This window comes from Nelusetta ayraudi, unplaced genomic scaffold (assembly GCF_046127955.1).
Source record: "Nelusetta ayraudi isolate G7.1 ecotype Tasmania unplaced genomic scaffold, CSIRO-AGI_Nayr_v1 ptg000136l, whole genome shotgun sequence".
Classification (NCBI taxonomy): domain Eukaryota; kingdom Metazoa; phylum Chordata; class Actinopteri; order Tetraodontiformes; family Monacanthidae; genus Nelusetta; species Nelusetta ayraudi.
Genome location: NW_027466186.1, coordinates 4128850 through 4149208, shown reverse-complemented (window position 1 = coordinate 4149208; position 20359 = coordinate 4128850). Strand labels below are relative to the sequence as shown.

The 20359-nt window shown below is 43.5% G+C and overlaps 2 protein-coding genes across 9 annotated transcripts in view; one reads left to right on the top strand and one right to left on the bottom strand.

Moving 5' to 3' along the window:
* Positions 1 to 875: 875 nt before the first annotated feature.
* On the top strand, positions 876 to 12067 carry entpd3 (ectonucleoside triphosphate diphosphohydrolase 3). Its single transcript, XM_076012798.1, has 10 exons — positions 876 to 1076; positions 4446 to 4583; positions 4958 to 5075; positions 5347 to 5506; positions 6182 to 6341; positions 6456 to 6683; positions 7148 to 7411; positions 7490 to 7600; positions 8412 to 8549; positions 10433 to 12067. Exons 2-10 carry the CDS (start codon positions 4449 to 4451, stop codon positions 10619 to 10621), a joined length of 1503 nt encoding a protein of 500 aa, XP_075868913.1. The 5' UTR covers positions 876 to 1076; positions 4446 to 4448; the 3' UTR covers positions 10622 to 12067.
* A 276-nt stretch (positions 12068 to 12343) lies between these two features.
* The window catches only part of LOC142879305 (RNA-binding motif, single-stranded-interacting protein 3-like), a 127442-nt gene continuing 119426 nt past the window's right edge, over positions 12344 to 20359 (bottom strand). For 4 of the 8 annotated variants that reach the window (XM_076012467.1, XM_076012469.1, XM_076012470.1 and 1 more), the window contains 5 exons: positions 18871 to 18987; positions 18440 to 18526; positions 17970 to 18094; positions 15616 to 17410; positions 12344 to 15169 (listed from right to left, as the gene is read on the bottom strand). In XM_076012467.1, the coding sequence (XP_075868582.1) occupies positions 16519 to 17410; positions 17970 to 18094; positions 18440 to 18526; positions 18871 to 18987 (1221 nt within the window). In that variant the 3' untranslated portion in view covers positions 12344 to 15169; positions 15616 to 16518. The other 4 variants (XM_076012473.1, XM_076012474.1, XM_076012468.1 and 1 more) reach the window with 3 other exon arrangements.

The window sequence follows — 20359 nt, the reverse complement described above, 5'->3', positions numbered from 1 at the left end:
GGACTTGGCAAACAAAAAAAGTCCAGGATTCACCCCCACAGTTGGACCCAGATGAAGTATTTAGAGAAACAAGAAACAAGAAAGCATTGTTTTAGGATTCATCGTGAGCAGCTGAGAGTTATTTCGGCAATTGATTTGGTTTTGTTGGCCTGATACGTTGAGACTGAAACGCCTTCACTTCACTGACTGAATGTTGAACACATGCACACACACACACACACGCACACGCTTAAAAGCTCATACCAATGCCAACCATCTCAGGTTTCCCAGAAAGTGCTGCTGCAAAATCCACATCTGTCGGAGCGCAGAGGTAAACGCGATTACACGCACGCTGGGGATGACAATCAAATGGCAGCTCTTTACTCTGTCTGCCGCCGAGGCAAAACAAACGTACTGGATTACCACACCTTTTCTCCGCTTGTGAATGAGCGAGTGACTCAGTTGTACACTGCTAGAACATGCATGGCGAGAGAGAGGGAAACCGATGGGGATCTTCGGCGAGCGCAGGCCTCAACGGATCCTCAGTTGTTATCAGGGCCGCTCTTGACTTTAACTCTGGCGTCCATGCGAGCGCTGCACAAGTCGGGTTCTCGTCATGGCTCTCCGCAGCACTATCTTATTGATCACATCAGCCACCGTTTCGGCCTCCTTGCACCACTGATGGGAATCACAAAAGACCCACATGCCTTTTGCATCGACAGCGACATGGGGACGGGATGCAACGACCTTTGCAAGCTGACCTCGCAAGTTCTCCAGGTCAGCGGTGAGGTGGGAGTGGTGAAAAAAGTTGCAGTTAAGATCACACTCGGCTCCTCCCCCTGCTCACTCCCTCACTCTGTGTGTCTCTCCTGCAGGGGTGCAACTCCTGCACTGTGTGGGGCCGCTGGCTTGCAGAACTCCAGACTCTCAGCGTGCTCCCTCCCTCCCTCCGTCACTCGCTCCCTCCCTCCCGCTCCGTCTCTTCTGCTCCGTTCCAGTTTTCCTGTTTCCTGCACTCACTCAGTGTTATCTCCGCTTCAACGCTGCGCGCCGCCGCTCAGCACCCTCGGCTGGGATCTGCAAACCAGCTCTTCAAGGTAAGAAGCAAACACACCTTGCCTCTGTCACTGTTATTTAGTAAACGCTTTAGAACCCAAACCTGCATTTAGTTTAGTTTCAATTTTGACTTAAACTTGACATTTGCACCTGACTTAATGGGATGAATTAATTTTGAAAAAAAAAAAAAAGTATTGGTTCATTTTTAAGTGGCGCATAAGCTGAGGCAAGATTGTAATGTATGACTTTTAATCAAGCACTATGCGGCTGTGGGCGTGTACAGCCGAGTAGTGTTTACGCTTTCAGCCGCTGATTTATTCTCTTGTGGTGCAGTTTGTTCAAACACTGCCACAAGCTCGTCCGTCATGTGAGTGTTGACGAGAAAATCTTGAAAGCTGAGTTTCCTGTTGAGGTGAGAGGTTCCATTCAGGGACAAAACCTTGAGTCCATTTTCTTATGCACTGCACATGCATGTGCATTTTCTTTTCTATATTCCCATTTAAAAAAAAAAAAAGAAGTACAAAAGCATTCACACCATGAAGAGCACTGCAATTTCCTGGGTGTAAACTGATGTTGTTGGGTCGAAGCGTTTTCGTTTCATCACATTGGCTATAATACAATTCAGCAGCTCTGCTTCCTTCAGCCAAATGACTGGAAGAACCGCGCTAATCTCAGCCCAAAGCCTGACATCAACCTGCTCATGTTACAACATGCTTTTAGCACTTTTCTTCTGGCACGTCAATAAAAATTCTTGTCTTTCTTAAACGTGTGAAGCACTGGAGAAAAGGGGAATGAATGGGAATTCCATTCGCTAGGTTGTGCAACGTTCTAAAACATCAATTTCATTCCATCACATACTGCAAAAAGTGCGAGGGAATAATTCATGAAATGACAGCACAGCAAAAACCATTGTTAGCCTGCTGTTTTTTTTTTGTTTTTTTTTTGTAGCCTGCAGGTGCACATGCAGGCTACAGAAGCGTGCATGGGCACATGTCACACTGCCTACAGGGTTTTTTGTTGTTGTTGTTGTTGTTTTTTGCACAACCCACTGAGTTCCCAAAAAGATTCATCATCACCTGCCGGATCACTGGAGCGACCCATCCGTTTCCCACCGACACCACGGATGCATCCTTAGCCTCTCCCTCTGTAAACACACTTGACATTTCCTGCATGCACCGGTGAATATGTTCAACAACACATCTTCCGGGACACATCTAACTACCCATGCTGATATTATTGGTATTGGTCACGCAAGTGCACCAGTGAGTCATCGTATTGTTGAGCAGACGGGATTCAAGGCTGCCCGAGACGTTTGCTGGCTCGTCCCAGAGTGGGAAACACACCTTGTCTAGCAGCTTTGTCTTTCTTGTTTTCAGTGTTGCTGTGGTGACTGTTAGGGCGGCGATTGATGTGAACAGCACTGTTCGGCCGTACGGGCAAGTGTTCTCGGCTCCAAATCAAGAAGCTGTCTTTTTCTTTCCTTTCTTTGGTTTCAGTTCAATCAAAAAAACAAAGCAAATAAGAATAGAAGCAAAGGAAAGGGGGACGAGAACGTAATTCATCCATCTTCTAAAAGCATTTACTGCTGCGTGTGAAAGTGTTTCATAGTTTAACTGGATTTGCAAAAATTTGCAGAATAAACAGATATTTTTTTTTCATTCACTAATTTGTTAAACCGGGCTCAACCACAACGACAAAAACTTTCTTTTGTTAATTTTGCAGAGCTGGTTGTATTTTAACACTTTTTTTCAGCCTGCTCATACATACTGAAATTGCGTTAGCGACAGTGTCCTGATATGACCAAAAGCTTGGAAAGGAAAAATAATGAGGCGCATCCAAGTTTGAATGTGCGTTCAGGGACAACGTGCTGTGCTTCGTGTTACACGTGCACCGCGATAGCAACTACATTGAGCTTTGGCGTGAATGCACGGGAAATTCTTGTGTTTTCTTTTATAATGAGAGCAGCCTGACAAAAATATTTTTGTGTGGAAATCTTCTTCGTCAGAACCCACTCACACGTTGCCCGGCCCCAGACCACTTGTGAAACTCAAACAGTGTTGTTCTGGAGAAGTTCAAACAACTAGGATGAGTAATTTGACGAAACATGTGTTGGAGACACAAACTGAGCTTGGTTGCACTGTGCAAATTGAAAATGTTGCTGTCTTCGGCTATAAGATTGAGCTGAAAACAAATATATTTACCCTTGTTTGTAAGTGAGGCAGCTAGAACGTCATACGTAAGTATTGTGGATGTATAAATAATCAGAATGGGTATCACGAGCGTATTCAGTTCTGTGCTGCCAATGCGCGTCTAATATCTTTTGACGGCATCATAGCCAAGATTTTAGGGTGAGTGAAAAGTAGTGTTGGGTGGTTGGATAATTGAAATCGCTTTGGAGAGTCGGTAAGAACCCTGGATTTACTCAGACTGGAAGTAGTTCACAACAGAAGGTCCAGTAGGATTTAATATTAGGTGGAGAGTTTGAATTACAGGCAAGCGAGGTCAATAGGAGTCCCTAACTGGTCCAAGACCACGAAGACAAACCGAGGAAACCAAAGAACAACGCGACATTATTCGTCTGTGGGTTCAAATAGACCAGGCGTGGGCGAACTGCGGCCCGTTAAGCTTTTTAATGCGGCCCGCCAAACTTAAAGAAAGTAGACTAATGGTAAGTCAATCAAAAATAGCTGGAGTTTATCATTTTTTTCAGTGTTTTAAGAGTAATTTCAATAACGAGCTGAATACTGTGGGGCTTCAAAGACACTGATTTTGCTGTAACTTTTTTTTTCATTTTTCAAAAGACATGAAAGCACATGTTTTGTACATATCCAGTGACAAATTTTTCCTTCAATGACGTGGGTCACCGAAACACTCGATTCATCCGCCCCCTCTTTCAAATTTTAGAACCCATTGTGGGCCACCAGTCAAAAAGTTTGCCCTCACCTAATATAGACCCCCGCTTTGGTCTCTTTTAAGTCTCTTTAAATTTGGCGTGTTAATCCCTAGATTCCTTTCTTCTAAGAGCGTAAACCTGGAGACCAGAAGGAAAACCACAGGCCTTCTTAAGAGTGACGGAGATGAAAAAAAAACAACAAAAAAACAAAAAACGTCCCGGAGTGCAAGTCAACATCTCTTCAAGCCTGCTGACCATCTCCCCAGACTCTAAAGTCACTTTTTTAAACATAAAAAACAAAAATGTGTAACTGTGATCGTTTTGTGCTTTTCACAGCTATTAAGTGCTGCCCTTCTTTTCATCCATCAGGGCCAAGCGAAATAAAACTGGTTGGTTTCCCAGCTTGAGGCGCCATTATTGGTCTTTATCACTTCTAAAAGGCTTTTTTTTTTAAAAGTCATTACCTTGCATTCAGTGAAAACCACAACTGTTTTTTTTTCTCTCTAAACCCCAACAGGAAATGGGCTCGAAAAAGCAAAGAGGCTACAAGTGTCGCATAGCAATAGTGGTGCTGCTCCTTCTGGGCAGCATCGCAGCTCTTGTGGCTGTTGCCGTCATCCAAGACTCCTGGGCGTCTAAAGAGTACGGCACTGAGGTGAACACACACAGACAAACACACACACACACACACACACACACACACACACACACACACACATCCAAGATTGTGAAGACACATTTGAGTGAAATGCTATTTGACTTCTTTTGGATGAAGCATCATGGGGAGACAGTGAGAAGGAGGCAAGCATGCACTCCCACGTGCTTTGAGGTGGATGCCAGACGTTATCCAGATGTGTTTGTGCGTGTGTGTGTGTGTTGGGGGTTGGGGTTCAAGGTGGGAGGTCAAGCGCTGGAAGGCTGTAAGGCCGTTCTGGTGATGCATTTTGAGAGGATTTTTTTCGGGGTTGTGTTTTGAGTGAAAGCCGCTGTCGTGATACTGGAATCTTAAACATTTCTCTCCCTCTTCAGTACGGCATCGTGATAGACTCGGGCTCCTCACGTTCCACCGTCTACGTGTACGAGTGGCCCGGCGAGAAGGAGAACGAAACGGGGGTGGTGACGGAGAAAATGAACTGTCGAGTCTCGGGTGAGTCCTGGCTGTTTGTCAGAGGAGAGGAGAGGCAGACAAAGGTTCGCTCTCACAGGCCACGGCAGAAGGTGCCAGTTTGCCTTATTTGCATGTGTTTGGAAGCCCGGGTACTTAGGGAGAACACCCAATGGCACAAGGAGAACATGCAAACTCTACGCAGGAAGGCCCGAGTTTAAAAGGGGACCGGTGGCAGCGCCGGCCGTTGTAAAAATGAAATAAAAATGACTGCGCACCCTGTGATTGTTTTTTTTTGGCTTCCTTTCTGCAGGTGCTGGCATCTCAGACATGAAGCTTGGCCAAGAGAGCGACAATGAAACCTGGAGTGCAATGCACACCTGCATGGTTCAGGCCATGGAAGCCGTTCCTGCAGAAAAACACAAAGCCACACCCCTCTTCCTGGGAGCCACGGCCGGAATGAGACTGCTCGAGTAAGGAAAAGCCTCGCAATGCATTGGCATTTGGTATTTGCTGAGCCACGTTGCCCTGGCCACTTAAGGGCCATTTAATCTGACGCATGCACCACATTGTCTTCCCGCGGATTAAGCGGGAAGCCTCGGTGAGGTAGTGGCAGGGTAAGGTTTAAGACCTATGAAATCAATATCCGTCTTTAAATTACACATGGACTGCAAGTTAGCGTAGACGAGTAACCCAGTTCTGGAATGAGGCTGCCATTTGCTCTGCCGGTGTTCCCTGTATTTTTGTTACAGTTGACAAATAAAACATGACCTGCTCTAAAATCACACACTAATCCCAGTGAACTTTAATGCAGCCAACTTCATCGCAGTACGCAGTACATTATGTCAAACATTTTTTTGCCTTTGGTTTTCACGTTCTCCTCAACATACGTGTGCACTCAAAATGTTGAATGTTTAGTCATTAAGCTATTTGTATTTGTCTATTTAATTAACGATGAGCCAAGATAAGTAGTTCATTTCCAGTCTGGCTATTATCTCTCAACTCAGAATCAGTTTTAAAACTGTAGCCATTTGAGTCAACATGTCATCGTCAAACCCCGCCACAACATGTTTGATTTTTCACAACTGCATAATCAATAAAAGCAATGATGATATTTGTTTGGTTCATTTTTTTCTGCTTTAAATCAGAATGAAGGATGCGCAAGAGTCCCAAAGAATCATGACAAGTTTGAGAAAGTACCTGGGCTCTTTGCCATTTGACTTCAAGAGTGCCTCCATCATCACTGGCCAAGAGGAAGGGCTGTACGGCTGGGTGACTGTCAACTACCTGATGGGAAACTTCCTGGAGGTGAGTCACCACCCTTAAAGCATTCTCAACAACAACAAAAGAAAAAACAACAACTTACAAACGTGCATTAAAATCACTTAATACATTTCGTACACACCTTGTGTTCTCCGGCAGAAAAACCTGTGGAACGCCTACATTCGCCCAGAGGGGAAAACGACCGTGGGGTCCATGGATCTCGGTGGAGCGTCCACGCAGATTGCCTTTGCCATCGAGGAGGACCACAGGGGCGACGACTACTTGCACATCAAACTCTACGGCTACCCGTACAACATATACACGCACAGCTTCCTGTGTTACGGCAAGAACGAGGCCGAGAAGACGCTCCTGGATAAAGTGCTGAGGGTAAGCAAACCTCTCGTCTGCTCTCGCTCACGCCAAGATCCTTGAGCGCGGTGCCAGAGGATCGCTCGGCACACGTGTGCAAGTTAAAACATCCATTAATGCCCAATAAAAAAAATTGATCTGGGAACGCTGCTCTCCTCTGGTTCAGTAATAGGCAAACTAAGACGTGGAGGGAAGCATTATGTCGTTAAGTATATTGATCGTGGAGTCGGTCTGCGAGAGGTGCATTATTTCTGAACTAACTGGAGCTGTGACTGGAGTGGAATGACACACACAATCCTGATCGTCAGTACGAACTATTTGAGATTAGTTCCACTTGAAAGCATTTGTGTAATCGCGTTAAAGTCTGCCAACTAGTTCCAGGTTCTGGTGCCAAAACCCATTTGTGTGATCTCATTCTCTAGTCCTTCACCCCAAATTACCGGTACCTTTTGACATCCTCCCCCTTCCCCCTGTTTTCTCAGCAAGCCATCGACTCCGACTACGTCATCAACCCCTGCTACCCCAGCAACTTCAACATCAGCATCACCGCCTCGTCCGTTTACGACACAGAGTGCACGAAGAAGCCCGACAACTACGACCCCAAGCAGGAGTACTTCATGGTGGGAAGCGGCGACTCTGACAAATGCGAGAGCTTGGTGAAGTCCCTGTTTGATTTTAAGACCTGCACGTCGCCTCAGTGCTCCTTCAACGGCGTGGAGCAGCCGCCCGTCACCGGAAACTTTCTGGTAAAGGCGCAATAGAAATGAGATGCGTGTAGTGGGGGAGATTAGAATATGAAAACAGATTTTGTTTTTTTTGGCCAGGCATACGCTGGATTCTTCTTCATCGCTCGTGCCTTGCTGTTCAACGGCACCTCAGAGATCGATGATTTCAGCAAGGCTGTTGTGGAATTCTGCCAGACACCCTGGGAAGTGGTGAGTTTCTGCAGGAATGTGGCCATTCAAGGAAACTTTGAGACTGAGAGACAAGTGGAGCAACAACAAAACATGGGGACAAGCCCTAACCCATGTAACTACGATGTTTTAAAGATCGTCTGGTCACACCCAATTCACGAGGGATTAAAATCTTGGTAAACACAAAGCTCTCGATTGGATTTGTGTCTAACGTAAGTAGAAGCCATGCCCTCAGTAAACGCATTTACAGCAGCCACGTAACAGGGGGATCAAGAAACTGCAGCACTTTTGATTGATGTGACCGTACAATTCCAAATATAGAGAATGGCATGAGATCATCCACCACATTAGTAAAAAAATAAAATGAGTATACTGGGTCTTTTGTTTAAAATAATGATAAAAATAATAATATATGAATACTAGCCCTAAAAGGCGCTTTTTATTTTTGTTAAATCAGGATTAAGTGCAAATTAAATGCATTTATTGCAGTTGGAACTATGTGTAACTCAAGGCCAATCAAGCAAAAGGAGCCAAAGGCATCAGATTATCCAAAGAGTGGGTGGTCAAGGGTAGCCAAGATCGGCCTTCTGTCAGGACTTGTCTTTGGTTGATGCAGTAGGGGCCAAAGAAAGCAGCTGATTGCCAGTTATCCTGCAGGCTTCCTCCACAATATTAGACAGAAGTTCCCAAGTAAAACAACCTTCATCAAATTAAAAGCATTCAGTCTGCGCCGAATCAGGCCTCCCCCCCGAAATTCAACTATTTTTACTTAGTAAATAGAAACTTTCTACTCGCTGGCTGTATTCTTAACAATTGTTCTTCTTCATTCTAGCTGAGGAAAGAAAAGAACAAGATCTCAGACAGATACCTCAAGACCTACTGTTATGCAGCCCACTATGTCTACACCTTGCTGGCGGACGGCTACAAGTTTGACAAAGAGACCTGGAAAAACATTGTCTTCACCAGAGAGGTCGGTCAATCAAAGAACTTCCCTCTCTCACACACAACATCAGCAGCAAATGCTCACTGAAAGAAAAGTAGTAGGTTTTCCTTGGCACATAAAAAAAAGACCTGGGGCATCACCTTGGGCACGCAACTGCAAAAGCACTGCTGCTCCGAAGCACCAGTGAAGGTTTTAAGGCAATTAAGAGAAAGCAAAGGAGCTAGTTTGTGCAAAGAGATGGGGGTCCAGATCCACAGGTCCATGGGAGCAGCAGTATCTGCATCACTGGGTCCAAATAACACATTTCAGTTTTTCGTGTCATTCCAATAAAATAAAACAATTCCAACCTTTCATTGACGCCAGTGACACAACGCATTGACTGCATGCGCATCTTAATCATAAATCTGACTTTACGATGATGATCTTGTCATCTGCACAACAGGAGAGGGCAATTTTAATGAGTTTGTCAAGCTTGCGTTCCAACACTTGAGCGGCCTTGACTTGAGTGACACTGCGCCCGCCTGCGTGCCAATGATCTGCACAAATAAAACCCTGACGGGAGCGGGAGGACGCGGCGGGAAGTGTTGTTGTGGGAGCCCAAAGACCTCCGGGGGCATCGCTCACAATGAGACTCCCTCAGCAGACGGGGATTCCGGTTCTGTGACTCACCCGTCAGTCACAAAGACGTACAGCGGCGAACATAAAGTGCCACATTTACCGCAGTGGGTTTCCAAATTGCGGGCGCAGTCTTTGATGCGTTTTTGCCTCTGGGCTACTTGGCGGCACTCTCGTTCTAATGCCGCCGACAAGAGGGTCAGTGTGCTGGAGCAGCGTCAATGGGAGTCCGGCGGGGTCCTCACAGAGGAATTTCGACAGTGGACTATATTTAACATTTCAAACAGGAGTGTTCTTTGTGTAATGACTCATCTTATTTTTCCTGTAATTAGGGTACAACGTGGCATTGTTGTTTAGCTTCCCTCCACCGCTGTCCAAAACTTCGCACAGACACGCAAGGCTGCGTGTGACTTGTCGTTACTGACAAGCTGCCATGTTGTGTTCGACATCACAGCAATTGCCGCTTCGAGGTGTAATAATTAGGCGGCTCCTGCGGCTCAGCTGTTCCGCACTCCCTCCCTGTCTTTCACTATACGGCTCAGTATTCAGGAGAATGTCTCAGAAGACAATCTCTTTATTATCCAGCAATGATTCACAGCAACAAGGCATAAGCTTGTCTCTTTGCTTCCATTACTGATAGAAAAACAAAACAAAACAAAACTCTTGAAGGTCTTTTCACTGTATTTACTACAACAGCTATGACCATTAACATGTCAAAGGAATGTGATTGTGTCAAGATATACACTCAATGGCCTCTTTATAAGGTACACCTTTTTTTTTTTTTTTAATTGCTAATCAACAAATCATATGGCAGCCACTGAATGCATTTAGACACACAGACGTGTTGAAGGCCACTTGCTGGGGTTCAGAATATAGCATGTCATAAGAAAATGTATTTCACAAACCGGCTAAAATAGAATGTCGCAGAAAATTGTTGTGTTGAGGATCAAGTGCCTCAATGAAGTTAAGTGAGAATGGTCCGACTTGTTGGTTGGACTATAGAAATGTAACAGGAACCTCAATAACCACTGGTTACAGCCAAGGTCTGCAGAAGGTCTCTGGGATGCAAACACTGACTGGCTACTCTCATCAGGTTCCCAGTAGTAGCAATGTGTACCTATTAAAGTGGCCAGTAAATGTGGCCTCGTCCTGTATGCTTTTTTTTTTGGTCAAGATCGCCATGATCTGTGACGATCCATGTGCACTGTGACTCGACTACTTCTTGTAAACTTCCCCACAATCTGTGCCTCACAATCATTTCTAGGGTGTAATTCTCTCCTCCTCCTCTGATGCAGGTGGAGTCCACCAGCATCGGATGGAGTTTGGGTTACATGCTCAACATGTCCAACATGATCCCGTCCGACGTGAAAAAGATTACGCCGATGACGGATCCCCTCTTTGCCGGCCTCATCTTTCTATTTTCAGCACTGACTATTGTGACTTTTGTCTTCATTTTCATAATCATCATTCGCACCTGCTACTGAGGATGCACGCCTCCCGCCACCAGCCACGGGTTGGCGGTCACAATCCCAGGGAAGTCGCTCAATGATAAACAGGGACGTTCTATTTTGGTTAAACCCAGAAGTTCGCTGGTATTTCTCTCAGAGGCTCTTCATCATTTAGACACCACTCTCTCTGCAACCGCCTCGTACATAAGAATAACACAATGCTACCGTAAGGCACTTGATGAAACTAGTTTTCTTTCTTTCAATTTTTTTTAAAGTTTTGTAACTCAGGGAAACTCATAGATTTGGGAAATAGTGTTGATAAACAGTCAATCTTTCAGTATTCACTATCAAATAAAAATGCAGTTTATTTTGACACTTTAAAAGGTCATACTTACAAAAAAAAAAATTAGAACAATTTTATTTGGGTTAATAAGGGATCAGTCTGTGGACCTGTTTGACAGTGTAAAATTGTTCACATCATGTGCTGTGTTATCGTTTGCATCATTCTTTTCTTTTTCTAAAGCAGAAAATCTGATCAATATTTCATATTTGCTGAATGTAAACTAACTTTGCTGTCAGAAACTAAATGCAACTTGTATAAATGTCAGTTTTATAGTTTAGAAAGTTTTTTTTTTTTTTTTTTTTTTTAATGAAGTAAACATGTGTCTTCCAATTACCAGAGAGCAGGGACAAACTTAATAAGTTTTGTTGTTGTTTTTCTTTTTCTTTTTTAAATGTAACTGTCCTAATCCTGTCTCATTATTTCATTTGGATACATTCAAAGCTGGCACTTCAGAGGCAGAGTTTATAAATACAGCGAGGTTGAGAAATCCTGTCAGCACTCAACAATCAGCACATTAGCAGTTGGCAGTGAGGTCTATACTTAGCCACGTTTATATATTGTGACAGATGTCTGATTGTGTCAAGCTGTTGCCTTTGAATGTGATGGTGTTTCAGGCACGAAGGTTTACATTTTCAAAGCACCCTTTGAAACTGTAAGGTTACTTTCACAACCCTGCCTCTCCAAGTAAGAGAACTTTTGATTAAATTGTGAATTCCTTTATTGACTTTTTTTTAAATTTTATTTATTTAACTTTTTCAGTGAGCAATTAAACTGACCAACCCTTCTTTTTCCTTTTTTCATAATGTGGCAACCAAACTTTTTGATTTCTATTGCGGCGATGACCAGCTGGTGCCTTGACATCCTTGTTGCAAATGCAAGTGTCTCAATCTCACAGAAATAAAGACACTGCAGATCAATGACATCTATTGAAAAATATCTACCAGAATAGCAGGTTTTGTTCCTTGCAAGAAATTAAATCTGACATTTGACAGCACGCAAACAGTTCCCCAGACATCCTTCACACATGCAATGTGGTGCATTATATAGTTGTGCATGCAGTGAAGATATCGTGCATGATTGTTGATGTGGTTGTTTTTACATCCGGTTCTTCCAAGTCTATAATAAACAAATCTGCAATACTGAAGCCATTTTTGTGCCAAGGTGTGAAATCAAGATGTTTGTATTGCAAAATGACACAGGCCTACTTTGAGCTCCAGTTTGTTTGTTTTTTTTCGTTATGTGACCAAATATTATCATTGAATAAACAGGAAAAAACACTCAAACTGAAAACGAAACATTTATCTGCGCTATCCATGTGAACAATTTAGTCCTACAGTGCGCTCATCTTAAAATGAAAACGAGCGGTCTTTCACGACACTGTCATCTAGTGGTGAAGCCGCAGAAGACAAGGGACAAAAGTTTGAACTTTTTTTTATTGAAAGATTCTTCTAAAAAGAAATCAAAAACAAAAGAGACATTTGAAACTACAGCAATATCCACTGGTTCTACAGACACCCTCAGATTCACAATTCGAAAGACATGGGAGGCAAGTGACCAAGCAAATAAAAAAATAGCATCATCAAAGTTATTTCTGTTGCATCTTCTTATACACACCTGTACAACACAAAAAGATTCCATAAATATTTATTTTGTTCGCACTTCCCCCGTGATTTCTCTTCTGCAATTTATTTTCCAACAGACGTTTTGATGTTTTTCAATTATTTATTTATTTTTTGCCGACTCATGTTTTCCTGTTTGTCTGTCACTGTGTCCATCAGCTTCCTTTAAATTGGTGGGTTGTCAGGTAGGCGGGGCTTCAGTAACGTGACCTCAAAACAAATGGCAGCCACGTCCACTGAGAGGTTTCTTCTGTTCGATTGCTGTCCTCAACTTGGGTTTTTGCACTCAAAGCTACAATATGGGTTTTACATGTTTAAAATAAAAACCCGATAAAATTGTTAATGTTTGTTAATAATCTAAAACTGTTGGTTTGGATTTGGTGAAAATGTTCTGCCTTTTTAAAAATGTTTTGTTTATCATTTTAGGAATTAATGTCATTGCAGTTGTAGATTTTGACAGAACGTCGATCTCCCGGTGCTTTGCGAACATTCTGGGGGTATTAAATGTCAGCCTGACATTATAACAAAGTGAGTAAAACACAAGGTAGCTTACTCTACTGAAAAGAAAATATTCCATGTTTTTAAAGGTCTGGCAGGCAATTGAACATGCACTGTTTCACCAGAGAGGTCGCCAATTGCCAAAATCACATAGTGTAGCTTTAAGGCAGAATGGAGAATCAATAATTCTAGTAATTATTATATTGTCTTGAATAAACAATGTCAGTTTAGCCATTTTGCAGAGTCCCCTTTCCCACAATCAACAACACAGGAAAACATAAAACCTCAATAATAATAATTATAAAAAAAAACCAAAAAACTATCAGCAGCTCACATATCATAATTGCTTTTCACAAAAGGCCCTTGACAATTTTAAGAATAATGATTTAAAAAAAACAACAACTTTTGCCTACTTCAGTATTCATGGGCTGAAATGATTTGAACAGAAAATGCCCATCACTCAGATTGAGCTCACGTATTACGCATAACAGCTTCCATTTGGCAAGACAAGGACTTGAAATCAGTTCATTCACCAGAAGAGCAACTTTGTCGCCGTCATTAGGAACCCGAAAGAATCTCGTTGTCTGAAGTGGCCCGTAGGGGGCGTTGCCGAGCACAGACGAGTGAAAAAAAAAAAAAAAAAAAAAAAAAATACAGCAAAATTCCACTTGATGCAATTCATTTCTACCTTAGGAACAAGTTTACCTTCATACTCACCACGTCCGATCATGTGACATACACTTATATATAAAGTTTCCCGGAGCACTCTCTTCTGTTTGAGGCAGTTAAGTTCAAGGATTACTGCATGTTTTCTATCATTGATAAAATCATTGCACACACCAGCAGCATGGCAACAAAGACAACTCTCAGCTTTACAAAAGAAACCATATCAGGAAAAAAAACAACAACATAAGGAAGATCTCTTAACTAGCTTCTTCTTCTTCTTTGGTATAAAATGTGCCACCTGTGGGGCCGCTTTTGTCCGACAGTTAAGAAAGACTCTGTCAACAGTTTTAACAAAACTATTGCTTTTCGCACATTTAAAAATCATTGTGTTCTCATTTGTCAAAGTCGGAAACGCTCCTCTCTTCTCAATTTTTTTTCCTCACTCTGTTTTTTTTTTTTTTGCATTAAGACAAGCAAAGCAGGCAAAGCGAGAAAAAGAAAAGCGTCTAGAAAAAGATCAATTGAATTTCGCGCCATAACCAAACAAAACAAACTATGTGTGATGAAGAGACGAGATGTGATAACACTTGACTGCAACTTTTCAAGTAGCAGTGGTTTGACCCTTACCATAATATTAAAAGGACGCCTTTCTTTTCCTACCATCCAACATCAGCTGCACTGCACCACATAATTTAAAATCATCATCATAGAAATACAACCCTTTAAAAAAAAAAAAAAAAATCCTCTACAGATAGCTTTTGTTGATTTAATCTCAGAGGCTTTTGTAGAAGCTCTCAAGTTTTTTTTTTTTTTAACAACTCAGTCTTTTATTATCTTTTTGATACGACAACACCATGGATTTATTTTTTCCCCCAAGTTCGAAAAAATTAAGGCAATAAAGTTTTACAAAAACACTGATATTCTAAAAGAAAAAAAAAACTACTCAAACTATAAGAGGGATGAAAATAACGTAGCGCAATACTAAAGGAAGACAATCTGTTTTTTCCCCCTCTAAACTTTGCTTCCTTAATTTTTAGCAATAAAAAATGTCTGAAAATCTAACTGCACATTCAAAAGTTCTTTTGTTTCTGTACAGCGTGACTTTAAATTTTAGTCCACGTTCTCTCTCGTCCTGTTGAGTCCAGTCTCACAGTGAGAGAAGATTCATTGTCCTCAGGTTCTTTTTTGTTTGTTTGTTTTTGTTTTTGTTTTTTTTTTAAATCCACAGTCACTTTCTGGGTCAAGAAATAAAGTAGATTTTTTTTTATTTTTTTTTATTTTGTCATTTGTTTGGTGGCTGTGCACTGTGGAAGTATTCTCACCACCGCAGCGTTTCCCACGTTGCCTCTTTTCTTTTTCTTTTCTTCTTGTCGCATTTCCATTCTCCCGTTGTTTCCAGCGCCTCAGCGAGGTCCTCAGAAAAGGCATTGCCGCAGTGGCCCTAACCAAGACTGTTACCTGCAGGAGGCAGAAAAATAAGAGAGTGGGTGGGGGAGGAGTGATCTAGTAAAACTGCTCAAGTGAAGCATTCTGCCGTTTGTAAGCGGACGAACGCACCCTTCAGATAGGAAAATTAGTAAATACCAGGTGGGAGAGTGTCTCACCAGAAATGGTTGACCTAATTCTATAAGAAAACTTACAACTGACCTGGTATTTTTTCTGCATTGCAACAGCTGTCCAGTGCTGTCCTATTGTCTATGGCATGTGGTTGAACATAATTCAGACAATACAGATGGAAATGAAGACCATGGTGGCGGATGATGTTACCAAGTGGGAGCGTGTGTATGATGAAAAGTAGAGGACCAAGCACCAAGCTCTGGGTGACGCCTTGTGAAAGAGGAGCAGTGGAAGAGGTGCAGTTATTGACGCTGATGAATTGTCTGTTTGTGAGATGTAATCTTAACCTGGAGAGTGCGGTACCAGTGATGTTGAGGGAGGATTCCAGGCGGGAGAGAAGAATGGTGTGGCAGATGGTGTCGAAGGCTGCAGTGAGGTCAAGGAGGAGGAGGATAGTGAGGTGACCCGAGTCTACGGAGAGGAGGACATCTTTGGTGACTCTGAGGAGGGCTGTTTCAGTGCTGAGACGTGATCGGAAGCCAGATTGAAATGGTTCAAACAAAGCATTGGAGGTGAGGTGGGATGGGAGTTGAGTGGCGACAGCATGTTCCAGACAGAGAGGGGAGGATGGAAATGGGCTGGAAATTGGTCGTGACATCAGGGTTTAGTCCAGGTTTTTGAGGATGGGGGTGACAGCAGCTAGTTTGAGGATTTGTGGGACAAAACCATAGCTGAAGGAGGAGTTGATGGTATTGGAGATGAGTGGGGAGATGGCTGGGAGACAGTCCTTTACAAGATCGGATGGGACAGGGTCCAGAGAACAGGTGGGGATTTTCATGCCTGCCATAAGTTTGATAACACAGGATAGAACTGAGACAGGGGCTGTGTGTTGCTGGTGTGGTGGTCATATGAGGAGGTCGAGAGGGTGACAGAGGTGGTGAGATTTCTGTAGATGGTGTTGATCTTTTCTAGAAAAATGACAGAAAGGCATTGCAACTGTTGACTATGAAGGAGTTGGAAATGTTGTCAGTGGGTTTGAGGAGTTTGTTTATAGTGGAGAAGAGAGCCTTGGGGTTGAATGAGCCAGAGTGTATGAGGTTTGAGTAGTAGTTGGACCAAGCTAAGTTGAAGGCATCTTTGTACTGATGGAGGTGGTCAATGTGGGCTTGCAGATGAACAGTTAAACCAGTTTTCTTGTACAGCCTTTCATGCTGACGCTCACTGGTTTTCAGCTGATGGAGTTCAGGAGTCTACCAGGGAGCTGAGTGTCTGGGGGTGACTTTTTTGGTTTTGATAGGAGCCTTGCGATCAAGACAGGAGGAGAGTGTGTGGTTGTGATATCTCACGAGGTTGTCAGATGACGTGGGAGGGGAGATGGACAACTTGGAGATGAGGGAGGCCAAGGGAGCAGAGGACAGGGTGGATTTACTGTTTCTGAAGGTTGTATTGTGTTTTTCTTTGGGGATGGGGGTTGGGATGTCGATGTCCATAGTGATTGCAAGATGGTCCGAGATTCTGAGGTTGAGGCTGGAGAGATGGTGTACTGTGAGGCCAAATGAGCAGACAAGATCCAGGGTGTGACCACAGGTGTGAGTGGGGAAGTTGATGTGTTGTGTGAAGTTGAGGCGGTGTAGCAGGTCCAGAAACTGAGTGGCAGGTTGGCAGTTTGTGTCATCAATGTGGAAATTAAAATCACCAAGGAGGAGAACAGAGGGTGAAATTGCACACAGCTCGGTCAGAAAGTTGGAGAAATCAGTGAGGAAAGAGGGATTTGGTTTGGGGCGGCGATAAATGACTGCAGTGACAAGAGGAGTGGGACCAGACAGTTGGAAGGTAATATGTTCAAATGAAGGAACGGCAGGAATGGAGACGGGGATTGTTTTAATGTCCGTCCTATGCACAGCTGCGATGCCACCTCCCCGGCCATTAGGGCGAGCCTTCTCAATATATGTGAACCCGGGGGGTGTGGTCTGGTTTAGTGAAAAGTAGTCCAGAGGTTTGTGCCAGGTTTCAGTGAGGCAAAAGAAATCCAGATTATTGTCAGTTATAAATTTTTTAAGAATGAGGGCTTTGTTGTTGAGTGAGCGAGTGTTGAACAGAGCCAGTTTCAGGTGATGTTGCTCTGTGAGTGGCTGAAGGGACCTAGGAAGTAGATGGAGATTGGACAGGTTCATGGATTATTTGTTGCGATGACATAATGGCGGAGTTGGAGTGTAATGGGACCAGAAGGAGGTTTAGCGTGACTTCTTTTCTTTTCTTTTCTTGCAGAATGCTCTGCAGAGAGTAACAGCTCAACAGCGTCCAAAAATGCAAAGTGAATCAGGTTGAATCAGGCCCCTGCAAAGGCGTTCGCGACTGTTTCTTAAAGTTTCGACTTGAAAGTGAGTGCATTGGTGGTATTTTCAATGCATGATGAGTTATGACTCCACCCTTCCAATATCTTCTCACGTAATAGCAAAATCAAGTACTCCAATGCAACATCCAGCAACTTTACAGGAGTGATTAACTAAATCAAACAACAGTTTTATAAATGTTAATAAATATATGACACACAGAGAATGAACCTTTAAAAAAATGAAAAAGAAATGCGTAAAAAAATATTAAAGAAAACATATTCTTAGGGGTTAAACAATTTGGACCTTTTGGGGAATTGGTCAGTGCAGGTCACACTGTTGAGGTGCTGCAGACTCTCAACACTCACTTGGACTGCTGGTAGGAGTAGGCCGCGGCATGATCTCCGGTGGTCTCCACTGATAAAGGCTGCTGCCCGCCGGCGTCCTGTGAGGTCTGGCCGGCCGACTGCGCGGAAGGGTCCGTCACCACGCCCTGACGCAGGGAGGCGAGCAGTCAGAAGGTCTCAGTCAGAGACAAGTCAACTAAGCTGAAGACAGCGTTAGAGCAGATGCATTCGGGTTTGGCAAAGACAAGCATTCAGTGAGAAGATTATCCTGTCAGCTGTTGTTAGACTGACTGATGCAGGGCACTAAATTTAGTTTGTTTCTGTGAAGGATAACCATCAATTACACCATCAACTACTGGTGTCTCAGTTGTCTGAGAGGTCGAGCAACTCGCAAGTTAGTATTCAGGCTACGGCAGCCCCGTGGTGCCTTTACAAAGTTGGAGGGAAGCGAACCAAAGTAAAGTCGATAGAGAAGCACTTTTTGTCCTTACTTCCACTGTGATGGCAGAGGCAGGCACTGCAGTGTACTGGGGAATGTAGGTTCCTTGCATAGGAGCAGCGGCTGCAGCAGGCATGTACTGCAGGGGGAGGCAGAGGCAAACAGTAAACAAAGTCTTCTCCAGATTAAAAAAGCAAAACAAATCCATCAGATACGGCACAGCTCATTTAACAAGAGTTTCAACTGTGAGCAAAAAAAAAATCCTTTACATCTTTCTTTTACTTACTTAAACGTGTGCCTAATTAAAAGAAAGATATAAATCCATTTTAAACTGAAGACTTCACTGACACAATTGATCTAAATTGATTGTTCTGCATTCCTGTTCACAGGAATGCAGAACAATTGAAAACATGAAAAGAAAAGAAAAAACCCTACAGACACAAAGGGGAACAAAAACTAAAAAATGTGAGAGTGCAGTCTTACGGTGCCCGTCGTGCCCAGGGACAGGTGGTTCATCTGCTGGGCAAGAGGGGCCATCACTCCAGAGGGGTGGATGGACAAACTAGGCTCGATGGCGGCAGCCGGCGTGATCACAGCACCCTGCAGGAGGAGGCGCGACAGGCAGGATTTAGACCAGACAAACCTCCGGAGAGGCATTAACGTCAATCAATTGGCGCGATCGGCGTTCCTCGAATAAGGATTTGGAAGTCGTCCCGGAGAGAGTGCACGCAACGGAAGGGCAGACGGGCCATAACCTTGAAAGTAAACTGAAGGAAAAGAAAATCTCAGTCCAAGCCATTAAAAAAAAGATGAAGAGTAAAAAAAAAAAAAAGAGTAGAGGAGGAGAAAAGTTCCAGAAAAACACCCGTATTTACTTCCTCGAACAGAGAGCAAACTGAAAGATGTGGAGATGAGAGGATTGTGAAAGTTCAGATGGCAAAAAAAACAACCCAAAAAACCCCCACACAAATTAGCTGCAAGGGCATGATGAGCTAAGCCGAAGCCAGCGGGCAAGCAGCCGGACTGCCTCACTTCAAAGGTGAATTCACCTCAGGACATCTTATGCTAACTCAAAAGCGACAAAATGACACAACTTGCAGAAAACTTTTTTTTTTCTGTCCCTGTTCTGAGAAAAGGCAGCAAATTGGCTAATTGTTGAAAGCAATGACCTGATTGTGAGCTTCAGAGGGACTGCTTCTTTCTCGGATCGAATTGACTCTTTAAATGTCCCATTTTTAGCTCCTTATTTTCATCCAAGACTTCAACAACAGCCCTGCGCAATGAACAATGTAAAAAAAACAAAAACTCTATGGATCTCCGAACAAACAGCATACTTAACCCTCTGTTTACAGTCTTCCCTTGTACTCCCAACACTCACATTTAGCTTCCTGCGAGGGCTCGTACTTTGCTTGCCCATACACATATTTGGAAGGAAGGAATTGTGACTAACGTGGGAGCAGTGTCAGGGAGGTATCCGCAGGTACCCTCTCTGACATCACAAAGGGCTGACTGCCCCATGTGCAAAGAAACACGTTTCTAAGAACACACTTTGTAAAAAAAAGTGTAGCACGAAAAGGAAGAAGGGTTTATCTTATTCCTGTGCAGGCAGAGGCACATATTACACAGAATTCACATATTTAAATTTGAATTTTGCACAAAAATGGGCCTTTGGTGGCTGAGAAGGCAAGACAAGCAGTGGTTGTCCGAGTTTAGTTTGTTGACTAGATCAGTTTATTTGATGTTTTCGGACAGCGCAGCCAGTGTGCAACATTTCACGCAGCCAGACCAAAGCGAAGAGACCGCGCTGCAACTCCGTACAGGGTGGAGGCGCTTTGATGACTCCCCACGCCAGAGAGAGGCGAGCTGCCTGTTTCCTTTACAGCCCTGGATAGATTTAATGGAGGAGCCCCTCGCACGGTGCACCGAGATGTCTGGCAGCATCCCTGCAGAGGTAAACACTGCTCATTTGTGA